This window comes from Callithrix jacchus, chromosome 16, assembly GCF_049354715.1.
Source record: "Callithrix jacchus isolate 240 chromosome 16, calJac240_pri, whole genome shotgun sequence".
Lineage (NCBI taxonomy): Eukaryota > Metazoa > Chordata > Mammalia > Primates > Cebidae > Callithrix > Callithrix jacchus.
Genome location: NC_133517.1, coordinates 74,113,244 through 74,136,179, shown reverse-complemented (window position 1 = coordinate 74,136,179; position 22,936 = coordinate 74,113,244). Strand labels below are relative to the sequence as shown.

The 22,936-nt window shown below is 39.4% G+C and overlaps 2 protein-coding genes and 1 long non-coding RNA gene across 32 annotated transcripts in view; 1 reads left to right on the top strand and 2 right to left on the bottom strand.

The window, feature by feature from the left end:
• The window catches only part of C16H8orf76 (chromosome 16 C8orf76 homolog), a 49,559-nt gene extending 48,280 nt beyond the window's left edge, over positions 1–1,279 (bottom strand). For all 9 annotated transcript variants that reach the window (XR_013528129.1, XR_013528127.1, XR_013528130.1 and 6 more), the window contains exon 1: positions 1,132–1,279. Coding sequence is in view for 5 of the 9 variants with exons in the window: in XM_035277146.3 (XP_035133037.1) it covers positions 1,132–1,248 (117 nt within the window). In the remaining 4 variants the exon portion in view is untranslated. The remainder of the gene's footprint in view (positions 1–1,131) is intronic.
• On the top strand, positions 681–3,677 carry LOC144579766 (uncharacterized). Its single transcript, XR_013528132.1, has 2 exons — positions 681–1,540; positions 3,401–3,677. It is a non-coding gene; the product is annotated as an uncharacterized LOC144579766 (long non-coding RNA).
• A 4,559-nt stretch (positions 3,678–8,236) lies between these two features.
• ZHX1 (zinc fingers and homeoboxes 1) overlaps positions 8,237–22,936 on the bottom strand; it is a 29,285-nt gene continuing 14,585 nt past the window's right edge. For 7 of the 22 annotated variants that reach the window (XM_035277141.3, XM_035277142.3, XM_003735014.6 and 4 more), the window contains 2 exons: positions 13,491–16,337; positions 8,237–10,102 (listed from right to left, as the gene is read on the bottom strand). In XM_035277141.3, coding sequence (XP_035133032.3) covers positions 13,494–16,112 — 2,619 coding nt within the window. In that variant the 5' untranslated portion in view covers positions 16,113–16,337 and the 3' untranslated portion in view covers positions 8,237–10,102; positions 13,491–13,493. Of the gene's footprint in view, positions 10,103–12,992; positions 13,090–13,490; positions 16,338–22,146; positions 22,202–22,240; positions 22,492–22,936 lie in introns of all 22 variants that reach the window. The other 15 variants (XM_078353236.1, XM_035277145.3, XM_035277139.3 and 12 more) reach the window with 4 other exon arrangements.

Here is a 22,936-nt window from a genome sequence, read left to right as displayed (position 1 = left end):
ACACACACACACACTCACTTGACTTTAGAATTCTATGCACCTGTACAGCACATCAGATCTGACAAAGGATTTTCTCATTTCACTCACAATAACTCTGTGAGCCAGTATGTATTATTTTTCTGAATGGACAAATAAGGAGCTGACACCTTCTAAAGCCAATGCTGGAATTCAAGAGTCCTATCACATAATCAGAGTTTTAATGCTCTGCCCCGTGATTTCCAAGCCCACCCCCTGTTTTGAGTCTACGTGATCAAGGGCTGAGGTAACTTTGAAAAATCACGTGATAAGGAGAAAATGTAACTGAAATAAACAAAAACACAATTCAGTAATTACTGAGTGCCTGGCATCTTGTCAGTACAATTGTGAGGAACTAATGAGACAACACATGCAAAGGAACACACCGCAGTGCCCGGAACACTTCTGTTTTCCATCAATATCCCTTTTGACTGATGAGCTATTTACACTCACAAAATAGGAAGCAATACTCTACTAATTCAAGAATATTCTCGGAGTCCCTATCATGAATAAAAACTGTTAGGTTTAGCACTCCGGGTCTCAAGACTTTATGCGAATACTGACAAGTGCTTTAAATAGAAGCTAAATGAAGGGAAGGGAGCTAAACATGAAAAATTTGGCTGGAAGAGGAAATCAGAAAAGACTTCCTGGAGGAGGTGACATTTAAGATGTGCCTTGAAAAATGGATATAACTGAAGGTCTTTGACCATCAGCATGCGGTTGGTACGGGCAGGAGGAGCCAGCTGAACACGGAGGGGCAAGCAGGTTTGCCGGATGTCACTGTTTTAGGGGGCCTAACCGCCAGGCTGCAGGAGTAGTGAAGAAAAACAGGAGGTACCGGGAGATTTCAGGGCAGGAGCGTGAGACCAGCCGGCCGTGGCCAGGCCTGCCAAAGGCCAGGTGGAAGTCGAGCCGCTGACAACGCGGGGATTCTAGCGCGTGGACCCGGGATGGGGCCTGGGTTCCTCCGTGAAGGGGGAGAGACCACCGGCGAGGCGGCGGGCGTTGGAACTCGCCGGGGTTTGCGTTCGCGCAGGCGGAGGGGCCGAGGCTGGGGCCCCGCGGAGAGCTAGGCCTGTGCTACGGGAATGAGGAGAAGAGGCCCCAGCTTCTCACCTGCGGCTCGCAGCGCTTGGCGCAGTAGAACGCCGGCGGTCCTGACCGCCGCTCCGGCTTCTCCTCGAACACCGAGTCCTCGAACTCGCCGCCGAACAACCAGCAACCGGGATCCATCGCGCGCCCGCGGCGGGGGCAAAGAGGAGGCGGGGCCCGCCGCAAGGAGCGGGTATTTATGGGCCAGAGCGCGGTATGCTGGGACTTGTAGTCTTTGAGGGCGACGCGGAACGTGGCCGCTCATGTCTGGGAGTAGCGGTTGAGCTTAGGGGGATGATTATCTGACCCACTAACTGACCGAACCCCAGGACTGAAGGTTTGACTTCTCCGTGTCGGGAGATGGACAGAATGGTCCTTACCGGGACGCATCAAAAAGCACCCTGGCCCCAGAGTAGCTGTTTAAAACTCGCAGGTACCTTTTTAAAAATTAAAAGGCCGGGAGCGGTGGCTCACGCCTGTAATCCTAGCACCTTGCGAGGCCGAGGCGGGCGGATCACCTGAGGTCGGAAGTTCGAGACCAGCCTGACCAACATGGTGAAACCCCGACTCTACTAAAAATACAAAATTAGCCGGGCATGGTGGTGCAAGCCTCTAATAACAGCTCCTCAGTAGGCTGAGGCAGGAGAATCGCTTGAACCTGGGAGGCAGAGGTTGCGGTGAGCCGAGATCACACCATTGCACTCCAGCCTGGAAAACAAGAGTGAAACTCCGTCTCAAAAAATAAAATAAAATAAAATTTTTTTGAGACAGAGTCTCACTCTGTCGCCGAGGCTGGAGCACAGTGGCGCGATCATGGCTTACTGCAGCTTCGAACTCCCGGGCTCAAGCCATCTTCCCACCTCAGCCCCCTGAGCAGCTGTGTCTACAGGCGCGTGCCACCACGCCTAGCTAACTTTTGTATTTTTGGTAGAGACGGGGTTTCACTATGTTGCCCAGGCTGGTCTCAAACTCCTGGTCTCAAGCGATCTGCCCACCTCGTTCTCCCAAAGTGCTGAAATTACAGGCATGAGCCACTGCGCCCAGTGCACGTACCAAGTTCTAACCACTGTGCATTCCTGGCACTGTGTTAAGCACATTTTCTCCTTTCAGCTAACAACCACCTTATGAAAATGATTCCCATTTTGCAAATCCCATTTTGAAGATACTGGAGCTTGGAGAGGTTAAGTAACTTGTTCAGTTTCAGTCATTACGTGGCTGAAAGTTGGGAAATTCAGAAATGAGTTCGTACTCTCCGTGCTTCTGGAAAGGAGACACTACCACCAATAAACAAAGGCCAGAGTCATTCACTCATTTATGAAAGAGAAGACACGGAAATATACCAGGGGAACCTTGATCAGGGTGCATTCATTGGATCTGGAGAACAGCAAATCTCAAAATTCTAAGACTAACATTTACTACAATTCTTATACTTTTAAGATGCTTCTTGATTCTAGAAAGTAGAGATTGTTGACAAAATACTGGCCAATATTGTATAGCACAATATTGTGCCATATTACTCAGTAGGTGATAAACATAAAGGTTTTCCCCTATTTTTTTTTCCTATTCCTCTTCACTCTCACCAATTCCTCTTCCACCATTTATTTGTCTGCCAGGGTTCTTTCTTTATTCCCGGGCAGTGCTGAAGAAAGGTTCTTTCTTTTTTAAAAGAAATTATTTTATTTGTTTATTTATTTCTGACACAGGGTCTTGCTCTGTCTCCCAGGCTGGAGTGCAGAGGCCTGACGTCAGCTCACTGCATCCTCAACCTCCTGGGCTCAAGTGATCCTCCCACTTCAGCCTCCCACGGGCCACCATGCCCAAGCTAATTTTTTGTATTTTCTGTAGAGAGGAATTCTCTCATGTTGACCAGGTTCAGTGTTCTTTCTCCAACCCAACAGTTTCCTCCATAAACTCACCCTAGGGGAATCTAATCAATTCCCCCAGATTTCAGAATCCACCGCTCTGCTAATTATTGTCAAAATCTAGAACCAGCTCTTTTATCCAGCAGCCTGGGGTGGGAGATTCCACCTGAACAGCCTCCAGGCATTAGTTACTGATGAATTAATTCATCAAGATCCATTTAAAGACATTTTTCTGCTGAAAGGGTCAGGAAGTGTATGGATAAAAGGTAGTTCTTTGCCCTTTAGACTCAGGATTCCTGGGCTCCAGTGTTTCCAGCCTTTTTACTACTAATGACCCTTTCAGTTTCTCCCTGAAAGTTGTGGAGGATTTGTGTATAAAGTAAAACTGCATTTATTAACTAATAATTGTTTCATTTTCCTTTAAAAAATAGAATCCAGGCCAGGCGCAGTGGCTCACACCTGGAATCCCAGCACTTTGGGAGGCCGAGGCAGGCGGATCACCTGTGGTCGGGAGTTCGAGACCAGCCTGAACAACATGGAAAAACACCATCTCTGCTAAAAATCCAAAAAGAAAAAAAATTAGCCGGGCTTGGTTGCGCATGCCTGTAGAGGTGGATGTTGCAGTAAGCCGAGATCGCACCATTGCACTGCAGCCTGGGCAAGAAGAGTGAAACCTCGTCTCAAAAAAAAAAAAAAAAAAAAAAAGAATCCAGATCCTATATAACAGCCAATCCAAATTTCTACCCAACCTAAGTCTACCAGCATTGCCTCATTGTACATTAGAATTCCACTTGAAAGCAAAGCAGCAGCTGTTACGACCTTGGGAAGCCTGAGGAAAGGTAAAACATGAATAGCATTGGACCTCTGGCAATAATGAAAACAGTTGAAAGACTCCTATCACTACTGAGGACCAGCGGTGTGGAACCCAGAGTTATATACCACTGCCTCATTTGATAGAGAGGCACTAGGGTAATGTCATTTTTAAAAAGCAAACCAATGCAATAGAAGGGCATTATATGTTCTGTAACTGTTAAATCCACCTTATACACTAAGGAAATGCCAAGTGTTAGGCAGTGTTAGGAAACTGGAATTCTGCAAGTACCTTAAATTGTGTGGTTGTGATTAAAACCTGTTTCTGTAGAATTTTATCTATAAAAATCTGATTTTTGATTGAGGTGCCTGATAGAGTTCCTCGTCACAAGGTAACCACCACCTCCTCCAGGCAGCCCTCCTTCTTTCCTGTAATTATTCCATGCTTCTGTCTATCCACAGTGGCATTTAGCACTCTGTGGACTGTTGGAGGTTAGAGGTGGTGTCTTTTTCACTCTTGTCAACTCAGCCCCCAGACAGGGACTGGCCCAGAACACGATGATAAATATATTTTTTTGACTTATGGAAATCCAAATCCTGTTGAATGATGGGTGAATGGGTAAATGAAAGAAAGGGGAACCAGGAAATGGCAGGAGGGGCAGAGGAGCACTTCTCAGTTCTAAGTCAGATGTTCATGTCCTATCTGCAAGTTGGGGAGGGAAAGAGCCAACATTTATTGAGCATCTGTAATGAGGTCACGCTATGGGCACCCGATTATTTTTTATTTATTCTCATAATCTCTCTGAATTTAGACATGATTATTCCCATTTTTACCCAAAAGGAAACATTAATAGGATCTGAGAGGTAACTTGTCCAAAGTCCCAGGTAGTGAATAGATGAGTTCTAAGCCAACTTCATTTGACATGTTGTTAACTATTGCCCAAAAACAAAATGGCAGAGTTTCATGAAGACTTGGAGAACCATGTCTGTCACTGGCTTGTTTTGCCTGCCCCATATTCTAGCACCTTAGGTACTCTAATTTCTGCTCCGTGTCTATGCAGGATGGCTTTCTCTGCCTTGTTTGTACACATCCCACACACAGCTTCTCCAGCCTGGGCTTACCACAGAGCTACAGTAATTAAAACTGTGTGGTACTGGTATAAAGACAGAAATATCGACCCATGGAATAGAACTAAGAGTCCAGAGATAAACCTTGACATATATATAGCCAACTGGTTCTTGAAAAGGATGCCAAGTCCATTCAATGGGGGAAAGAATAATTGCTTCAACAGATGGTGCTGGGACCACAGGATTACCACATGCAAAAGAATAAAGTTGGAGCCTCACACCATATAAAAAAATTAACTCAAAATGGATTAATGACCTAAATATTAGTGCTAAAATTGTAAAACTCTTAGAAAAAAATTATTCATGACCTTGAATTTGGTAATAGATTTTTTCTTTTTCTTTTCTTTTATTTATTTATTTATTTATTTATTTTTTGAGACAGAGTCTTAGTTTATCACCCAGGCTGGAGGAGTGCAGTGATGAGATCTCAGCTCACCGCAACCTCCAACGCCTGGGTTCAAATTATTCTCTTGCCTTAGCCTACTGAATAGCTGGGATTACAGGAACATGCCACTACACCCAGCTAATTTTTTAATTTTTGTAGAGACGGGGTTTTGCCATGTTGACCAGGCTGGTCTTTAACTCCTGAGTGCAGGTGATCCACCTGCCTTGGCCTCCCAACTGTTGGGATTACAGGTGTGAGCCACCACGCCTGGCCTAGTAATAGAGTCTTAGATATGACAACAAAAGCACAAGCAACAACAATAAAAATAGATAAACTGGGCTTCAGAAAACTTAAAACTTTTTGTGCATTAGAGGACATTACCAAGAAATGAAAATACAGCCTACACAATGGGAAAATACAGTCAATTCTCATTATTCACAGTTACTACATTCTATAAAGTCACACTGAATTAGAAAATCTTGAACACATGCTCCTAGGATTAGGGTCGTGGGAGACTCTGGTCACAATGTATATATCAATCAATCAAAACACCATCACATTTTGTGTTTTTCTGTTTAAAGACACCTTATTTAATAATGTTGATTCATTGACACTGAACTCATGACTGTAGCTCTGTAGCTACATGACTGAATGAAGCTTATCTAACACCTATTTTCTCCATAGGGAACGTGACAGCCTTCTAATATTTAGAAACACTGATAGTGCTTCAGCACTACACTTGGGACCATTTTAAACTGCAGAAAGCAGAAAAATATGAAAAACAAAGCACTACATAGACTACAAAAAGGATGCTTTTTCATTCCTATGGACAGAGAGAGAGAGGAGAGAGAGAGAGAGGGAGAAAAGAGGATGCTTTTCTACAGCATGAGACCTGAAACAAGGCAAAGCATCTCTTTGGTTGACCTCTGCTGGGAACACGTGCACTGAACAACTCAATTTTTTTTTGCCGTTCTGTACATGTGCAGGAATGACCAAGAAAGTACTATGAGTATTGATTTTAGGGTTACAAATACATTTTAATATATAAGCAAATTTGCATATACAGAATCAATACTGAGGATCAGTTTATTTGCAAATCATAATACACAATACCCAATTTATGATGGACTTAAGATGGAATTACTAACACATAATCCATGGTAACCTAACCCCATGGTAAACTGAGGAACATGTGGATTTGTAATTTATGATTGTGGCCAGGTACAGTGGCTCATGCCTGTGATCCCAGCACTTTGGGAGGCTGAGGTGGGCAGATCAGGAGTTTGAAATCAGCCTGGCCAACATGTGAAACCCTGTCTCTACTAAAAATACAAAAATTAGCTGGGCGTGGTGGTGGGCACCTGTAATCCCAGCTACTTGGGAGAGTGAAGCAGTAAAATCGCTTGAACCCAGGAGGCAGAGGTTGCAGTGAGTTGAGATGGTGCCACTGCACTCCAGCCTGGATGACAGTGAGACTCCATCTCAAAAAATAATAATAATAGTTTATGATTGTTCAAGTTTATGATGAGTTTATCAGGGTATTAAATGCATTTTCAACTTACAAAAATTTTAACTTACAATGGGTTTATCAGGACAAACCCCATTGTAAGTCAAGAAGCATCTGTATCTGATACAGCTGTAACATCCAGAATAAAGAACTAAAACGCAACAAGAAAAAGGCAAGCCAATATTCCTAATGGCAATATCACTCATCATTAGCGAAATGCAAATCAAACCACAATGAGACACCACTTCATACTTACTAGGATGGCTAACTTTTTTTTATTTTTAGAGATGGGGATCTCACTATATTGATACTCTTGCTGGCCTCAAACACCTAGGCTCAAATGATCCTCCCACCTCAGCCTCCCTGGTAGCCAGGATAACAGACACAGACCATTGCGCTGGGTTTGTAATGACTTTTTAAAGCTGAAAATGAAAGGTGTTGGCAAAAATGTGGAGAAACTGGAATGCCCGTATATTGCTAGTGGAATATAAAATGGTATAGACACTTCAGAAAACATTTTGGCACTGTGGAAGGGTTTGGTGGTTCCTCAACAAATTAAACACAGAACACCACATGATTCAGGAATACTACTCCTAGATATACTCAAAAGAACTGAAAATGGGTACTCAGATACTTGTATGCCAATGTTCACTGCAGCATTATTTACAATTGCCAAAAGGTGGGGAAAAAAGCAAGTTTCCATCAACAGATAAATGGATAAACAAAATGTGGGGGGGAAGTGCATGTGTATACACATACACATACAATAAAACATAATTCACCCATGAAAAGAAACAAAGTCTTGATATATGCGACAACACAGATGAACCTTGAAAACACTGGAAGTGAAATAAGCCAGATCCAAAAAATATTGTAGGATTCTACCTCTTTGAAATATCAAGAATAGGCTGGGCATGGTGGCTCACGCCAGCAATTTGGGAGGCCAAGGTGGGTGGATCGCCTGAGGTCAGGAGTTCAAGACAGCCTGGCAAACAAGGTGAAACCTCATCTGTATTAAATATAAAAAACCAGCTGAGTATGGTGGTGTATGCTTGTAATGCCAGCTACTCGGGAGGCTGAGGTTGCAGTGAGCTGAGATGGCACCACTGTACTACAGCCTGAGCAAGAGAGCGAGAGAAAAGAAAGAATGAAAGAAAGAAAGATCAAGAATACACAAATTCATAGAGACAAAAAGTAGACTAGAGGTTACCAGGGGCTGGGGCAATGGGGAGTTATTGCTTAATGGTTGCAAGTTTCTGTTTGGGTTGATGAAAAACTTTTGGAAACAGCAGTGAAGGTTGTGCAGCATTATGAACATAATTAATGCCATTGAATTTACACTTAAAAGCTGATATAATGGTAAATAGTATGTGACATATATTTTACAATTTTCAAAAAATTGACTTTGTTAATAAAATGAAAAAAGTCACTGTAAACTAATAATCACTACTAACTTTTATTTTGTATTCAAGGACACAATCAACCAGAAGAAGAGGGTTCTTTTGCTCTGTCAAATAAATATATTTAAAAGCTAGCAAATGTCAGAGAAGAGTTTTATCAAGCCTATAAAAGAGATGAGGGAAATGTATTAATAGTTATTTACAGCTACACAGAGTTAACATATTCCAAGGGAAACATGAATATATTCAAAGGCTTCATTTCTAATACGTGACATTTCAAATTTTGAGAACATTAAAATTATTGTCAAACAAAACTCAGACCACATTAGCAATGGTTTAAAAAAGGGAGCAATTTAATCATTATATTACAGAGTGCTTTAAGAAGTTTTTAAACGTGTAAAAGAAAAAAAAGCTTAGTGCATTACAGTCTTTACATTGCTTCGTTTTTTAAAAAGTTAACAGTAGTATGAAAAAGCCACCCACAAAGCCAGCTGTCTGAGTGAGGAAATCAGCTACATTGCAGCATTTTGGAATTCCTAATAAAGCTATAGTTAAAAAATAAAAAGTTTATAAAAATGAAAGCAGCATGCATATTCAAGGCTTTTTCATAACATTTTCAATGGCTGAAAAACATTTAACCAAAAGCTTAATATTTATTATTCATTAAATTAGAGAAAATAAACTGGCCAAGCCTACTACATCCGGTCATTCAGAAAAACGTTAAAATCCAAAGCTAATTAAACTGAACATTTCTTCTATGAAGAAAGCGCATTTTGAAAAATGGTCCTATGGTCACAAAAGAAAGGGTTCTTCCCAACATGAATGAACAGCACCAGTCTTCACAAAGTTTGTAAGTCCGTATGAACTTTCAGTCTCCTGATACAGCAAGAGTTAACACTCCCATGACTCATTAGTGAAAAGCTAACCTTTAACTCATTATGATCAGGTCAGAATTTTTTCTCTATTCACTGAAATTGTTATAAAAGTAGAATTTCACTGAAAGGTAACCCTTAAAAATTCTGATCTGACACCTGTGGAAAACATTCTGATTTCCACGTGATTGTAAGAAAACACTAAGTATATATTTACTATATGATTCTTTTCCACATTTTTGGTGCAGTATTTATTTCAAAGTTTCACCCTATCCAAATTATCATGGCAGTTTATTTTCCTTCTTCAGAATTAATTACCTTCAGTTTAATAAAAAGCAAATCAGCTTGTAATGGAATAAGTAACAGTAGAAACAGTGGTATCCATGAATGTGTTTTTAAGAAACATCCAATTATTAAGGGCCAGTGATACCACAAATCTTACTGTTTCAACATATACAAATAGGCTGTTTTTACATTTGCAACTTTATAAACCCATGCACAACTTTTAACCTTAGTGCCAGGTCTGATAAATAAGACATCATAATAAATCAGGGTTGATTTTTTTTAACCCATTCCTAACAATTTTTGCTCTGTAAAATGTTTGGTCACTCAAAGTTCTAAGCTTAATCACATCTCAAAGAACAGAGGCAATATAGCCCATCTTACTAGACACACAGTATTAAGCTGGACGAAATATGAGGACAAGCTCTAGTGGTCATTAAACCCCCTCTGAAAGTCTAAGATTAAGAATGTCTCCATCATATTAGAATAAAAATGTACTGTATTAAAATTTAAATTGAAATTTTACAAGTTGTTTTTAATTAGTGTTCTATTTACATTGCAGAACTTCCACCAACTGCAGTAGTTTAACTTTGGCACAGCGTTAAGTTCCATTTCTTTTGGGTATTGGATCCTGTTTTTTGAGTTTGTATGCCCCAAAACGTTTTCAATGTCATCAAAGATTAGGCCAATTCACAGTAAATCAGACATCTTGAGTTGAAGAATTGATTCTCCTTCAACGTTTTAGGCAGCTATAAAGGAAAAACATCATAAAAAACTGAAAATTTAAAGGAAACCATATTTTAATTTTTACTACTTTTAGAAACAAAAATATCAATTATTCATAAAAAAATCTTAATATTGAGATCACCTGCCATACATCTTCTATAATACACTAGACTTTGTGTGCAACTCATCTATCTATATACATATTTCTTCATATGCTAGGTTTGCTTATAAACATTTATCACATTTATGTAATAATTTATTTAAAATTTTATTAGCAGGGAGTATCTATTTCATTGTCAGTATCTGTAATAAGCAGACTATGAAATCTAAAGACTTGCATGTTTTTCTATTTCTCTACAGGGTACAAAAGATATATATGTGTCTCACTTTCTATAATAACTACTTTGGGAAAGTTTTGGTAACTTTTTTGGTAAATTGAACAATATTTAAATGACTTTTCCTATTTCTATACAAGGTTTAAAAGATATACATGTATACCTTACTTTCTGCAATAACTATTTTGGGAAAGTTTTGGTAACTTTTTTGGTAAATTGAACAATATTTAAATAAAGAAATAACTATTTAGAGAAGGCTATGGTGAATCCTCTTATAAGTGAAAAATTATTTTACTAAGTCAATAACTTGATGTTTTATAAATTTAGACTTTTGTATATTTATAAAGCAAGGCATGCTTCTATACTACCACAAAAGTATATGATATGGTTTGGCTGTGTCCCCACCCAAATCTTATCTTGAATAATAATTATTAAGGGACAGTGATACCACAAAATCTTATTGTTTCAACATATGTAAATAGGCTGTTTTTACATTTGAAATTGTATAAGCCCATACATAACATTTTTTTCTTTTTGAGACAGAGTCTCACTCTGACGCCAGGCTGGAGTGTGGTGGCATGATCTCGGCTCACTGCAACCTCTACTTCCCAGGTTCAAGCAATTCCTCTGCCTCAGCCTCCTGAGTAGCTGGGACTAGAGGTGCTAGTTTTTTATATTTTAGTAGAGACAGGGTTTCACCATGTTGGCCACAGAACGGTCTCAATCTCCTGACCATGTGATCCACCTGCCTTGGCCTCCCAAAGTGCTGGGATTACGTGTGTGAGCCATTACGCCTGGCGGCTTAATCAGGGAGTGTCAGGGGAGGAAGCCTGGTGGGAGGTGACTGAATTATGGGGGTGGACTTTCCCTTGACTGCTCTCATGATATTGAGTGGGTTCTCACAGGATCTGGTTGTTTGAAAGTTGTGTGGAACACCCCCTTTTGCTTTCTCTCTCCTGTTCCGTCATGGTGAGATGTGCTTGCTTCTTCCCCATCTTCCCCTTGGCTTTCTGCCATTAACTGTAAGTTTCCTGAGGCCTCCCAGTCAAGCTTCCTGTTAAGCTGGCAGAAGAGTCAACTAAACCTCTTTTCTTCATAAATTATCCAGTCTCAGGAAGTTCTTTATAGCAGTGTGAAAATGGACTAATACAGTGCATGTATAGCATACATCATACAATTTTTTTAAAAACTGTAGCTTTAGATGAATTTTCTGACCAGAACTAGTACCCATTTCAGTTAATATATAACATAAGAATTACCTACACAAACGTAAAGGTCAAACTAAGCTGTACCAAAAAATTCACATTATTTTTAGAAGACTGCAAATCCCAAAAAAATCATTGCAGAGAGGTTACAACAACATTCACTGCAACAACAAATTTGTTGATTTAATCTTGGCTGAGTGCACATTCTTGTGTTTAGCAATAAAAAAATGCCTGTTAAAAATATTTTATGTATCTGGGTCAGAAGAAAGCCTGCTCTGAAGATTTCTGACATTAAGCAACGGAGGGCTGCACTTCAGGATAAAGCTGTACAAAACTTGTTTCGATTCCTATAACTTAAAATGATTACATTAAACCATATAACCTGGAATGATATTTATACTGCTTATTAAAATAGGTAAAATTTTAGTTTCATCTGTTATCCCTTTAAAATATTAACAAGGAGAAAACCTGAAAAAGGATTGCCAAGCAGTAAGAATAGTGCTTGGTACATATTAAGCTCTCTATAAATAATTGTTAAAATAAATAAAACCAGAGAGAAGACATGAGGGAATTAAGGAAAAACTGCACAGAATCAGAGAGCACAGAAGTAAGGGATGGGATACTGATGCAAAAAGCCAAGGAAATAAGTAAGCATGTTCACATGTCACATAATAATGAGGGTTTCCATCTCATTTCCTTCCTTACTGTTTGAGAACACTGCAGTCATTTCTGATAGCAAGATGTTATTTGGACTACTGACAGACATACATAAACATTTCATGACAACTGCATTGTTTTCAAAACAATGTACTTTTACCCTGGAATACTCCAAAATGGAGACTAGAGAAGAATAAAACTATGTTACTAAATTCCAGAAGGATTAAGAATTCAACTCCTAACTCCAAAGCAGGTATCCAATTTGTAATTAATCCAATTTATAAAATAACTAAGATTTAAGGAGCATGCCAAAACCTTTCAAATTTAAGCCATATTTATTTGCATTTTTAAGACTACAGAGATATACTTAAAAACAAATACAATGTTAGTGCTGGTAGGTTTGTTTTATACCAAAGAATTAAAAGGTATTTTAAGCAACTAGGTTCATATCAAATCTGTTATTTACCTTCTGATCTCTAAGACAGAAATAATTTATATCACAATTTTCAAAGACAGATGCCACCTAACCAAACATTAATTTATATATGGCCTAGAACAGATCTTTGACTTTTAACGGAAAAAGATACTGAGTAATTTTATAAATTACTAAAAGGATACTGAGTAATTTCATAAAAACATAAAGCATTTTAAACTCTAGTTAAAAATCTAAAGTTTTGGGAGCAACACAATGAAGAAATGAAGTTACCCATTTTCACCTAGTTTCCTAAAACTGCGCAGTCCTCAACCCTGTGGTAAGTCTTTCCTTTGGTGTAGTTTTCCCCTTCTTTTCAGTTTTCATTTTTTAATTCTTTCCTTAAATAGGCAACAAATGACTTTATTGAAGGGGGCGTTGCAATAAATATGTTTCAGTTATCTTTAGTATTTGTTTGGGAATTCCCCCCTGCCCACTAGTCTCCCTTCATAGAGATTGGGTAACTTTCCTTCAAAACAAGTAAAAAAAAAAAAAAGTCCAATTCATATGAAAAACAACAGTTAAGACAACATTAAACTTTACACAATATACTACTAATAAAACTGCACATGATAATCATTTATGTCCTGGCTATACTAGTGGTACCGAGTCTTCTTATTAGGGAAAAGAAAAACTACTTCAGAAAAAACTATCAAAAGTGAAGATGATTGTTACAAGGTGACTGTTCAAAATGCATGTGGTTGATGAACGTATATGCAGATTAAAAATTTGCATGACTTACATTTCAGTCATCTGATTTAGAAAGCTTCCGTTTCACATGTCGAGGGGGTTCCCAAGTGTCACTATCATCTGTCTCTTCTTCATCCTCTTCCTGGTCATCAATAACTTCATCTTCCTCCTCATTTTCCTCAAATAATTCTATACCTAATTCTGATCTTCTCTGTCTTTCAGCAAACCACTCTCTGACCTGCTCATATCCCATATGTGATTTGTTAACAAGTTCATCGAGATCTTGCTCATTAAGAAACTTGTGCTTCAGGTAATAATCCTTAAGTATTGCAGTTCCAGTTTTAAATTTTATGAGTGATGGTCCCCTGTCCCAGTTGTTAATTCTTTTGCTTCCTCTAGGCCGCCCACGCGGTCTTCCTCTTCCCCGTCCTTTGGGTCTCCCTCTCCCTCTTTTCCGAAGGGAAGATAGACCATTCATACCACTTGAATTGGCGCTCTGATAGTAGTAATACCATTTCAAGTTTCCATTCTTCCAAGCATAACGTGTGTCCCCAAACCAACTAACTATGTCTGTTCTAGCAAGCCCGCTTTCTTTGGCCAACTTGTCATATTCTTCTGGTGATGGCCACTGTGTCCGGACAAATGCACTCTTAAGCATGTGCAGCTGCTCAGGTGTTTTTTTACATATCTTGCCTGTACTCCCTGACTTAGGTGCACTAGATTCATCTCCAGGAGAAGTTTCTCCAGCTTCTTCTTTGGAACTACCTGCATTACTTTCATCTATTTCCATTTTATCTTCCTTTAAAGCTTTTGATTTCTTCTTCTCTGTAAACCAAGCATCGATTTCTCTTCTGGTAAGTTTGGTTTGTGCCCTTAACCTATTTAATTCTTCATCTGTAAGTACAGAGCTGTTGAGAAAACTTGCCTGAAGGACACGAAGCTGCTCTGCAGTTTTCTCTTTAAACTTTTGGGGAGTAAAGTCGGGAAAAGGATTCCAGGATTGCTTAGGCTGTGCAGTAACAACAGTAGGGGATTCGGTGGTTTCATCACTGGAGTCTATAATAATGGTGGCAGAGGAATCATTGTTGAGATGTAAGCACTGATTACTCTTTGAATTTCTCTGGTTGTACCTTGTGTCACTAAACCATTTTTTAATCTCTCCTTTCGTGAGGCCTGTTATTTTCATAAGTCTGATAATTTCTGAATCATGGGGAAACTGATTTTTAAGGTAGCTAACTTTTAATTCCGCCAGTTGCTCTTTTGTCTTTTTTGCCCGAATGCCAAAAGAATCAGGGTTTATCAATGCAGTTTCGTGTTTGATACTTTGAGAAGTTGGAACTGCTGCTGTTGCAGGCTTTGTTTCTGCAGTAGGCTGAGAAGCAGGTGCCTGACTTTTCTGTACATTAGTTTGATTTGGAACCCCTGCCACTGTCAAGGCTATAGGTGCTGTAACTGGTAAGGTGTTTGTTCCAGCCACTTGAGTAAGGACCAGACCAGGCTGACCAACTATTTGGCATGTCTGTAAAATAGATGGTAAACCATTACTCCCTGTAGAAATTTGTGTAGGAATAACAGTTATGGTCTGAGGTACAGTATGCACCGTTCCATTGAATTGTTTCCTTCTTGCCTCCTCTACTTCCTCGGGAGTCCAACTAACACCATGTTTTAAACGTTGGGCTGAAAACCATATCTTGATCTGTTCCTCTGTATATTTTGCTTGAGCAGAAAGAACCGTAATTTCTGACATTGTTGGATAAGGGAATTTGTTGTAGGTGTTAAGTAAAAGGGGGTTGTTGTCCAATGCAGCATTGTAGGTGGGAATGCTATTAACAGGGATTAAGACTTTGGGAATCAAATTAGAATTCTGCTGGGCAGATACAGCAGTTATCACCTGAGCTAATCCAGGAAGAACTGCTGCTGGTGTCACTACTGTGCTGGCAGTATTTGGATGTATTCTGTTTACAGTGGAAGTACTTGTATTAGATTCAGAAGCTGAAGAACTTGGATTTTCTACAATTTCTTCACGGTCTGGTTTGATTTCATTTTCTTTCTCTTCAGGAACATCCTCAACTGAGTTATGATGAACTGCAATCCGTTTGTTTTCCACTTTATTTTTCATCATTTTCATGATAGGAGTTTTACTGATAGATATTCCCGAAGAAACTTCTGTAGATTCCACTTGCTCTGCATTCTCCTCTTTAACAAAACTACCATCAAAAGTCAGATCATTTATTGTTTGTTCAAAGATTGTCTGGTTATTACGTTTGACCATAGTCAACTTAAAATTCTCTTCTCCTGGGTGGTATTTCAGATTATGCTCAGAAAGTGCATCATACCTTTTGGTAAGAAAATTGCATTCGACACAAACATAGGATGAATTTAGCACTACATTGGGATGTTCTGAATCCACATGAAAAGTAAACATATTTAGATCTGGAGTTTGAAAAGTACAATATTTACATTCATATCCGCCTTCAACTTTTTTATTTTGCTGATTGTCAGAATCCACAGATTCATGAACTTCTTCATCACTTGAAATACTCTCTGCTCTGGTGTTTTCTACAGGTGTAAGTACAGGAGGACCTTCATCCAAATCTGATATCAACTCAAGGTCTGGATCTTGTTCACTGGCAAGGACCATGCAAGGTGTTGTTGATTTTCGTCTGCTTGCCATTCTGATGTTATGAGGAGAAGCTCAGTGGTGATTAAAAAGCATCGAGGCTTGAAACTGTTCAGTGTTCTTCATTTGAAAACAATGGCTTTTGGTTCTTCAAGTCCATTTTTGTGCTCAAGAAGTCTCGTTAGCAGCTTTCTCATGGTGCAATCAAGTAAAGAGCTTATTGTTGGCAGATAAAATACTGCTGAATTGCTGAAATTTTTGAAGCACAACTCCAATCACCTACATTAAAATAAATTTAAAAATGTTTTAAAATGAGTAACTATGATCTTTTAAACAAATTATAGTTACAGTTCACTTATATGAAGTTGCTGGATAGCTCAGTTATAAAGATCTAGAATAAGGTAAGAATCAGGAAAAATATCCTCTAAGGATCAAAATAGCTGTTTTCAAGCCAACTCATTGAAGGTTAAGTGTTTTACCTTGAGTCAGACACAAGATTATTTATTTGAATTTTTTTGCCAGCTATATATTAAAAGACAAGGGAGAAACGACCGGCTTTGGCAAGCACCCTATTATTAATGTGAAGTGGCAACATTAACAAGGGAGGAGCTTTAACACTATAAAAAACATTCACAGATACTATCATGGCCAATAAGCATATAAGAAATTTAGCCTGGCCAACATGGTGAAACTCCATCTCTACTAAAAATACAAAAATTAGCCAGGCGTGGTGACAGATGCCTGTAGTCCCAGCTTCTTGGGAGGCTGAGGTAGGAGAATCTCTTGAACCTGGGAGGCAGAGATTGCAATGAGCCAAGCTTGTGCCAGTACATTCCAGCTTGGGCAACAGAGTGAGACTCCATCTCAAAAAAGAAAGAAAGAAAGAAATTTAATCCATTAGTTACATCCTCTTCTTCCTACTGATCTATCTCATCAGCCAAAAGCATGCTTCAAGTATAGCAAAAATAGCAAAGATGGAGAATTAATGACCAAAGTTTCAGAAATACTTTTTTTTTTGAGACAGAGTCTCGCTCTACAACCCAGGTTGGAGAGCAGTGGCACGATCACTGCAACCTCTACCTCCCGGGTTCAAGCGATTCTCTTACCTCAGGCTCCCAAGTAGCTGGGATTACAGGCACACACCACCATACCCAACTACTTTTTGAATTTTTAGTAGAGACGAGGTTTCACCACATTAGCCACACTGGTCTCAAACTCCTGACCTCAGGTGATCTGCCCGCTTCAGCCTCTAAAAAGGCTGGGATTACAGGCATGAGTCACCAAGCCCAGCCTATCAGAAACATTATTCTTAGCACTTGCCACAATACTACCAGAAGTTATAAAGCATATCTAATCACATCAATCTCCTGATATAGGTCCCCAGTGCTGAAAGAACAAAGTTCAAACTCCTTGCAGGACATGTAATTCCTTTCACAACCTGGTCTAACCTCACTTTCCTGCCTCCTTTCTTGCCAGCCTTCTCCTTCCTCCTATTTCCTTATGCTTTCAGTACACCAGAAATGACTGCCATTCCACAGACATTCAATGCACTTTCAGACCCTTGCTCAGGCCTTTCCTTAGGTTAGGACATTTGATGTGTTGATCTATCTACCCTCAAGGTCAGCAGTCCCCAACCTTTTTGGCACCAGGGACCAGTTTCATGGAAGACAAATTTTCCATGAACTGAGGTACAGGGGGATAAGATGGTTTTGGGCTGAAACTGTTCCACCTGAGATCAACAGGCATTAGAGTCTCAGAGAGTGTGCAACCTAGAGCCCTCATAAGTGCAGTCACAATAGGGTTGTGCTCCTATGAGAATCTAATACCGTTGCTGATCTGACAGAAGGCAGAGCTCAGGCGGTAATGCTTGCTTGCCCACCTCTCACCTCCCGCTGTGTCACCCAGTTCCTAACAGGTCATGGATTGGTACTGGTCCATGGTGCCGGGGTTGGAGACCCCTTACTAGACATCACCTTCTCCCTTTCATTTGGTTCCATTTCCTCCCCTGTTTATTTTCTTTTATTTTCTAGTCTAGTACTTACCACAGTGTCACATTTCTGTCCCTGCACCATCATCCATACCTATGGTCTCCTTACTATAGATACTGTGTGTGTGTCTCTCTCTCTCTTTTTTTTTTAAATAACAGCTTGCTATAATTTGGATGTTTGATCCCTCTAAATCTCATGTTGAAATCTGATCCCCAATGTTGGAGGTAGAGCCTAATAGGAGGTATCTGGGTCATGGGGTTGGATCCCTTGCAACACTTTGGTGGTGTCCATGTAGAAATGAGTGCGTTCTCGCTCTATCAGCTCCTGCAAAAGCTGCTTGTTAGGAAGAGTCTGGCGCCTCCTTGCTTCTCTCGCTTCCTCTCTTGCCATGTAATCTCTGCACACATGCATTCCCCATCATCTTCTATCACGAGTGGAAGCAGCCTGAGGCCATCTCCAGAAGCAGAGGCTGGTGCCATGCTTCTTGTACAGTCTACAGAACTGTGAACCAAATAAACCCTTTATCTTTCTAAATTACCTAGCTCTAGGTATTCCTTTATAGGAACACAAAGAGACTGAGACACAGCTTTTTTTGAGATAAAGTCAAGTCCCCTTTGTATCTTCAGGCTAATACTCTCCCAGCTGAGCTATTTTGGCTGACGTCTCATTAATGTCTGCATTCCCAACTGCATACAAGAGGCCCGAATTCAGGAAGGTAATCACTAAATGTTTATTGAGTTGATCAGAATGAACAGGAAAATAGTCCTACAAAACTCAGTAGGGCCTGCAGGCATCACCATAGACAAAAGTAGCTGAAATTCACAATAATAACTTTGAATCATCAAGAAAACATGAATTCGGATCATATAAATATATTTAAATAAATTTATACCTAAAATTTATAAAATAAAGGCTTTTTTTAGATGGAGTCTTGCTCTGTCACCCAGGTTAGAGTGCAGTGACATTATCTTGGCTCACTGGAACCTCCGCCTCCTGGGTTCCAGTGATTCCCATCTCAGCCTCCTAAGTAGCTAGGATTACAGGCACCTGCCACCACGCCTGGCTAATATTTGTATTTTTAGTAGAGACAGGGTTTCACCATGTTGGCCAGGCTGGTCTCTAACTCCTGACCTCGTGATCCACCCACCTCAGCCTCCCAAAGTGCTGGGATTACAGGTGTAAGCCACTGAGCCCAGTCTAAAGTTTTATGCTAAAGTTTGTGTTTCTGAAGTCTAATCCAAATGAAAATGAATAAAATGGGTAAGTGATTTAATGTATTCTCCACCACAAATTAGAGGTATTTTAAATTTACTACCATCCTAGCTGAATGGAGAAGAGAGTTTGCTTCAAAAGTTATAAAGTAAAACCAGGTCCCTATGAGACAATACATCCAGTCAGTAAATGCAGAGACATTTTTAGGAAAGGGAGCAGAGCCAAGAGAGAATACCTTGACTCTGAAGGATGGTGAGATAGATCCTCCTCACTGGACTTATTCAAATACACATCCAAGCATTAGATGGAAAGTTGGACTTAATGTCCTTTGTTCCCTAATTTCTCATATTACCAAATAAAGAGCATCAGTTTAAGAATAATAGTGACAGTCGGGCATTATGGCTCACATCTGTAATCCCAGCACTTTGGGAGGCCGAGGCGAGCGGATCACTTGAGATCAGTAGTTCGAAACCAGCTTGGCCACCATTGTGAAATCCTGTCTCTACTAAAAATACAAAAAATTAGCTGGGCATGATGGCCAAGCCTGTAATCCCAGCTTCTCGGCTGAGGCAGAAGAATCGCTTGAACCCGGGAGGCAGAGATTGCAGTAAGCAGAGATCATGCCACCACACTCCAGCCTGGATGACAGAGTGAGACTCTATCTCAACACAAGACAATTCTTTATTATTCAAAAAAGAATAATAGTGGTATTAATAATCCAAATCCTACTCTCAAAGGTATTATTTTTTCTTTTCTTTTCTTTTTTTTTTTTTTTGAGACGTTGTTTCGCTCGTTACCCAGGCTGGAGTGCAATGGTGCAATCTCGGCTCAGCACAAACTCCGCCTCCTGGGTTCAAGCAATTCTCCTGCCTTCAGCCACCCGAGTAGCTGGGACTACAGGTGTGCACCACCATGCCCAGATAATTTTTGTATTTTTAGTAGAGACGGGGTTTCACCTTATTGACCAGGATGGTCTCGATCTCTTGACCTTGTGATCCACCTGCCTCGGCCTCCCAAAGTGCTGGGATTATAGGCGTGAGCCACTGTGCCCGGCCTATTTTTTTTCTTTAAAACACCATTGATTTCTATTATCAAAGAAATCACTGAAATTTAAAACTTTTCTTAACTAAATGTTATAAACTAAGCTAATATCTTTTAATCAAGTAGGGGTTACCATTATTTTTTTCAAGTATCAACACAGATGTTTGATCATTTTTTGTCATTAGAAACAGGGAATTCCCTAAATAGCTCTAAATAAGTGGTCCAGACATGGTGGTACACATCTGTAATTCAGCTATTCAGGAAACTAAGGCAGGAAGATTCCTTGAGTCTACGAGTTCAAGACTGGGCAACATGGTAAGATACTATTTCTAAAAACATAGTATTAAGTGGAAAAGTAATAAATGAGCAGTACTTGTATATTTGGACAGTAAAGGGAATTGTTGAAAGGCAGAGGAGTAAGCTATTTTGTGACTGTTATTTTCCTGGAATCTGAGAGAGACTATATTTAATTGGGGTACACTAATAGTTGGAAGGCAAGAGGGTTTTCTTCTGAAACTTTTTTCCTTCAAGTGTTGGTTTTCAAACTTTTCGTTTTAAGCAAGGGAACCCTTTCTTCAAACAAAATGCTGTGAGAGATCCCAGTGCAAAACAGATAAAAGAAGAGCTATCTGGTTGGAGGAGGCAGAGGCTAAACTACTCTCTGACCAAATTCCATTGTACTGGAATTCCAAATTCTATGTTTATAATCCCCACTTCCACTTTTGAAGAGTTCTCAGATGTGTGTAAAAGCCTTTGCCTTAAAACTTTAACATACTGGCTTGGTGCAGTGGCTCATGCCTGTAATCTCAGCACTGTGGGAGGCTGAGAAGGGCAGATCACTTGAGGTCAAGAGTTCAAGACCAGCCTGGCCAACATAGGTGAAACCCCACCTCTACTAAAAATATAAAAAGTAGCCAGGCATGGTGGCAAGAGTCTGCAATCCCAGCTACTCAGGAGGCTAAGGCAGGAGAATCACTTGAACTCAGGAGGTGGAGGTTGCAGTGAGCCAAGATTGAGCCACTGCACTCATCCTGGGCGACAGAGAGACTACACCTCAAAAAAAAAAGAAAAGAAAGAAAAGAAAAGATGATTTGCTCTCTATAATCTACCACCAGGTCCTCCATGGTTTTGCTATCAAAGTAAGGTCAGTGTATTATTTAATATATTTCTAAAAAGAGACTGACAAGTCCCAAAAGAGTTTCAAGATTTGGTCCAAAAGCTCAATTCTGCATAATGTGTATAGTCTAAAAATAGACCAAAGAGCAAACAAAGGTATCCTTGGAGTTCTTATTATAAAGTCATAAGTTGGAAGGAAACAAGGATCTGCCCCATTTAGTACAACTGCCCCATTTTTATGGAAGAAGAATCCCAGGCCCAGAGTAATTAATTCATAAAGGCATTGTGGATAGGGTAAAACCACAGGTTTTGCAGTCACCTTTGTCAATTAATAGCTTCCTGGGAAAGCTACTCGATTTAACGTCAATTTTCACACCTATAAAATCAAGATTCTTCAATTCAACAAATTCATTCAACAACTATTTGCTGAATGTCAACCAAGTGAAAGGCACTATTTACCTATAAAAAGAGGTTAGAGGTCAGTTGCACAACTCAGTAGCTAGATGCAATGGTGACCAAGACAGTCTCTAGTATTAGCAGTGAAGCAAGGAAAACAAACAGTAAACAATTACTCAGAATAACTATGATCAGTGCAGTAAGAGAGGAAGTATCAGGAAGCATATGAGTATACTGCAGGAGGCTTCTAGAAAAGAAACAGAGAAGGCTTCCCTGGGGGAAATAGAAATAGTAGTATCCATATTAGAGGAAGTAAAAATGCCTCCTTCACTTACTTTGATACAAAGTAGGTGCCTAATTATGCTATTTTCAGTCCCTGAAAATTTCTTTCTGGAAAAAAAGAAATAGCATTTAATATTAAAAGCTCACCTTTTTTTTTAAAGCAATTAATCAGCTGAAAAGGCATGAAAATTGGATGAAAAGGTAGTTGTAAAAATACAGAGTAAGAATTTCTAGGATGTTCTTTCTATTCATCTCCCTTTGTCATTAAAGTGCAATGGCACTGCGACAGGAAAATTGCTGTATAGAAATCACTATTAGCTGAAGGCATCACATCCTCTATTTGAAGGTCAACTAAAAACACGGCTCAAAATCAATTTGGGGAAGCTTGAACTATTTACCTATAAAAAGAGGTTAAAGGTCAGTTGCACAACTCAGTAGCTAGGTGACTCTGCAATTAAAACAATTAAAATTAAGTCTGCCAATAAAAGAAAAAAAATTCTGTAAATGCATCCAGCACTGTAAATACAATACCTTTCATAACTGCTTTCAGTTAACTTTTCAGTAGAGAAGTGTTTTTAGAAAACTGATTAATTAATTTATTGCCATTAAAAGTGATCATCTTAAGAGTAATTAAGGCATATGGAAAAACTACCCATTTACTATTAAATTTTTTAAGACTCAGAAAATTTGCGTATTAATTATAATAACTGAGGAAATATGCATACATGTGAACAAAAACTAAATATGTAAAAAGTGAAAATTTCACGAGATTATGAGTGACATTTTTATGTGTGATTGTCACAAGTTTTTTTTTTTTTAATTTTGCTTTTATTTTTTCCTTTT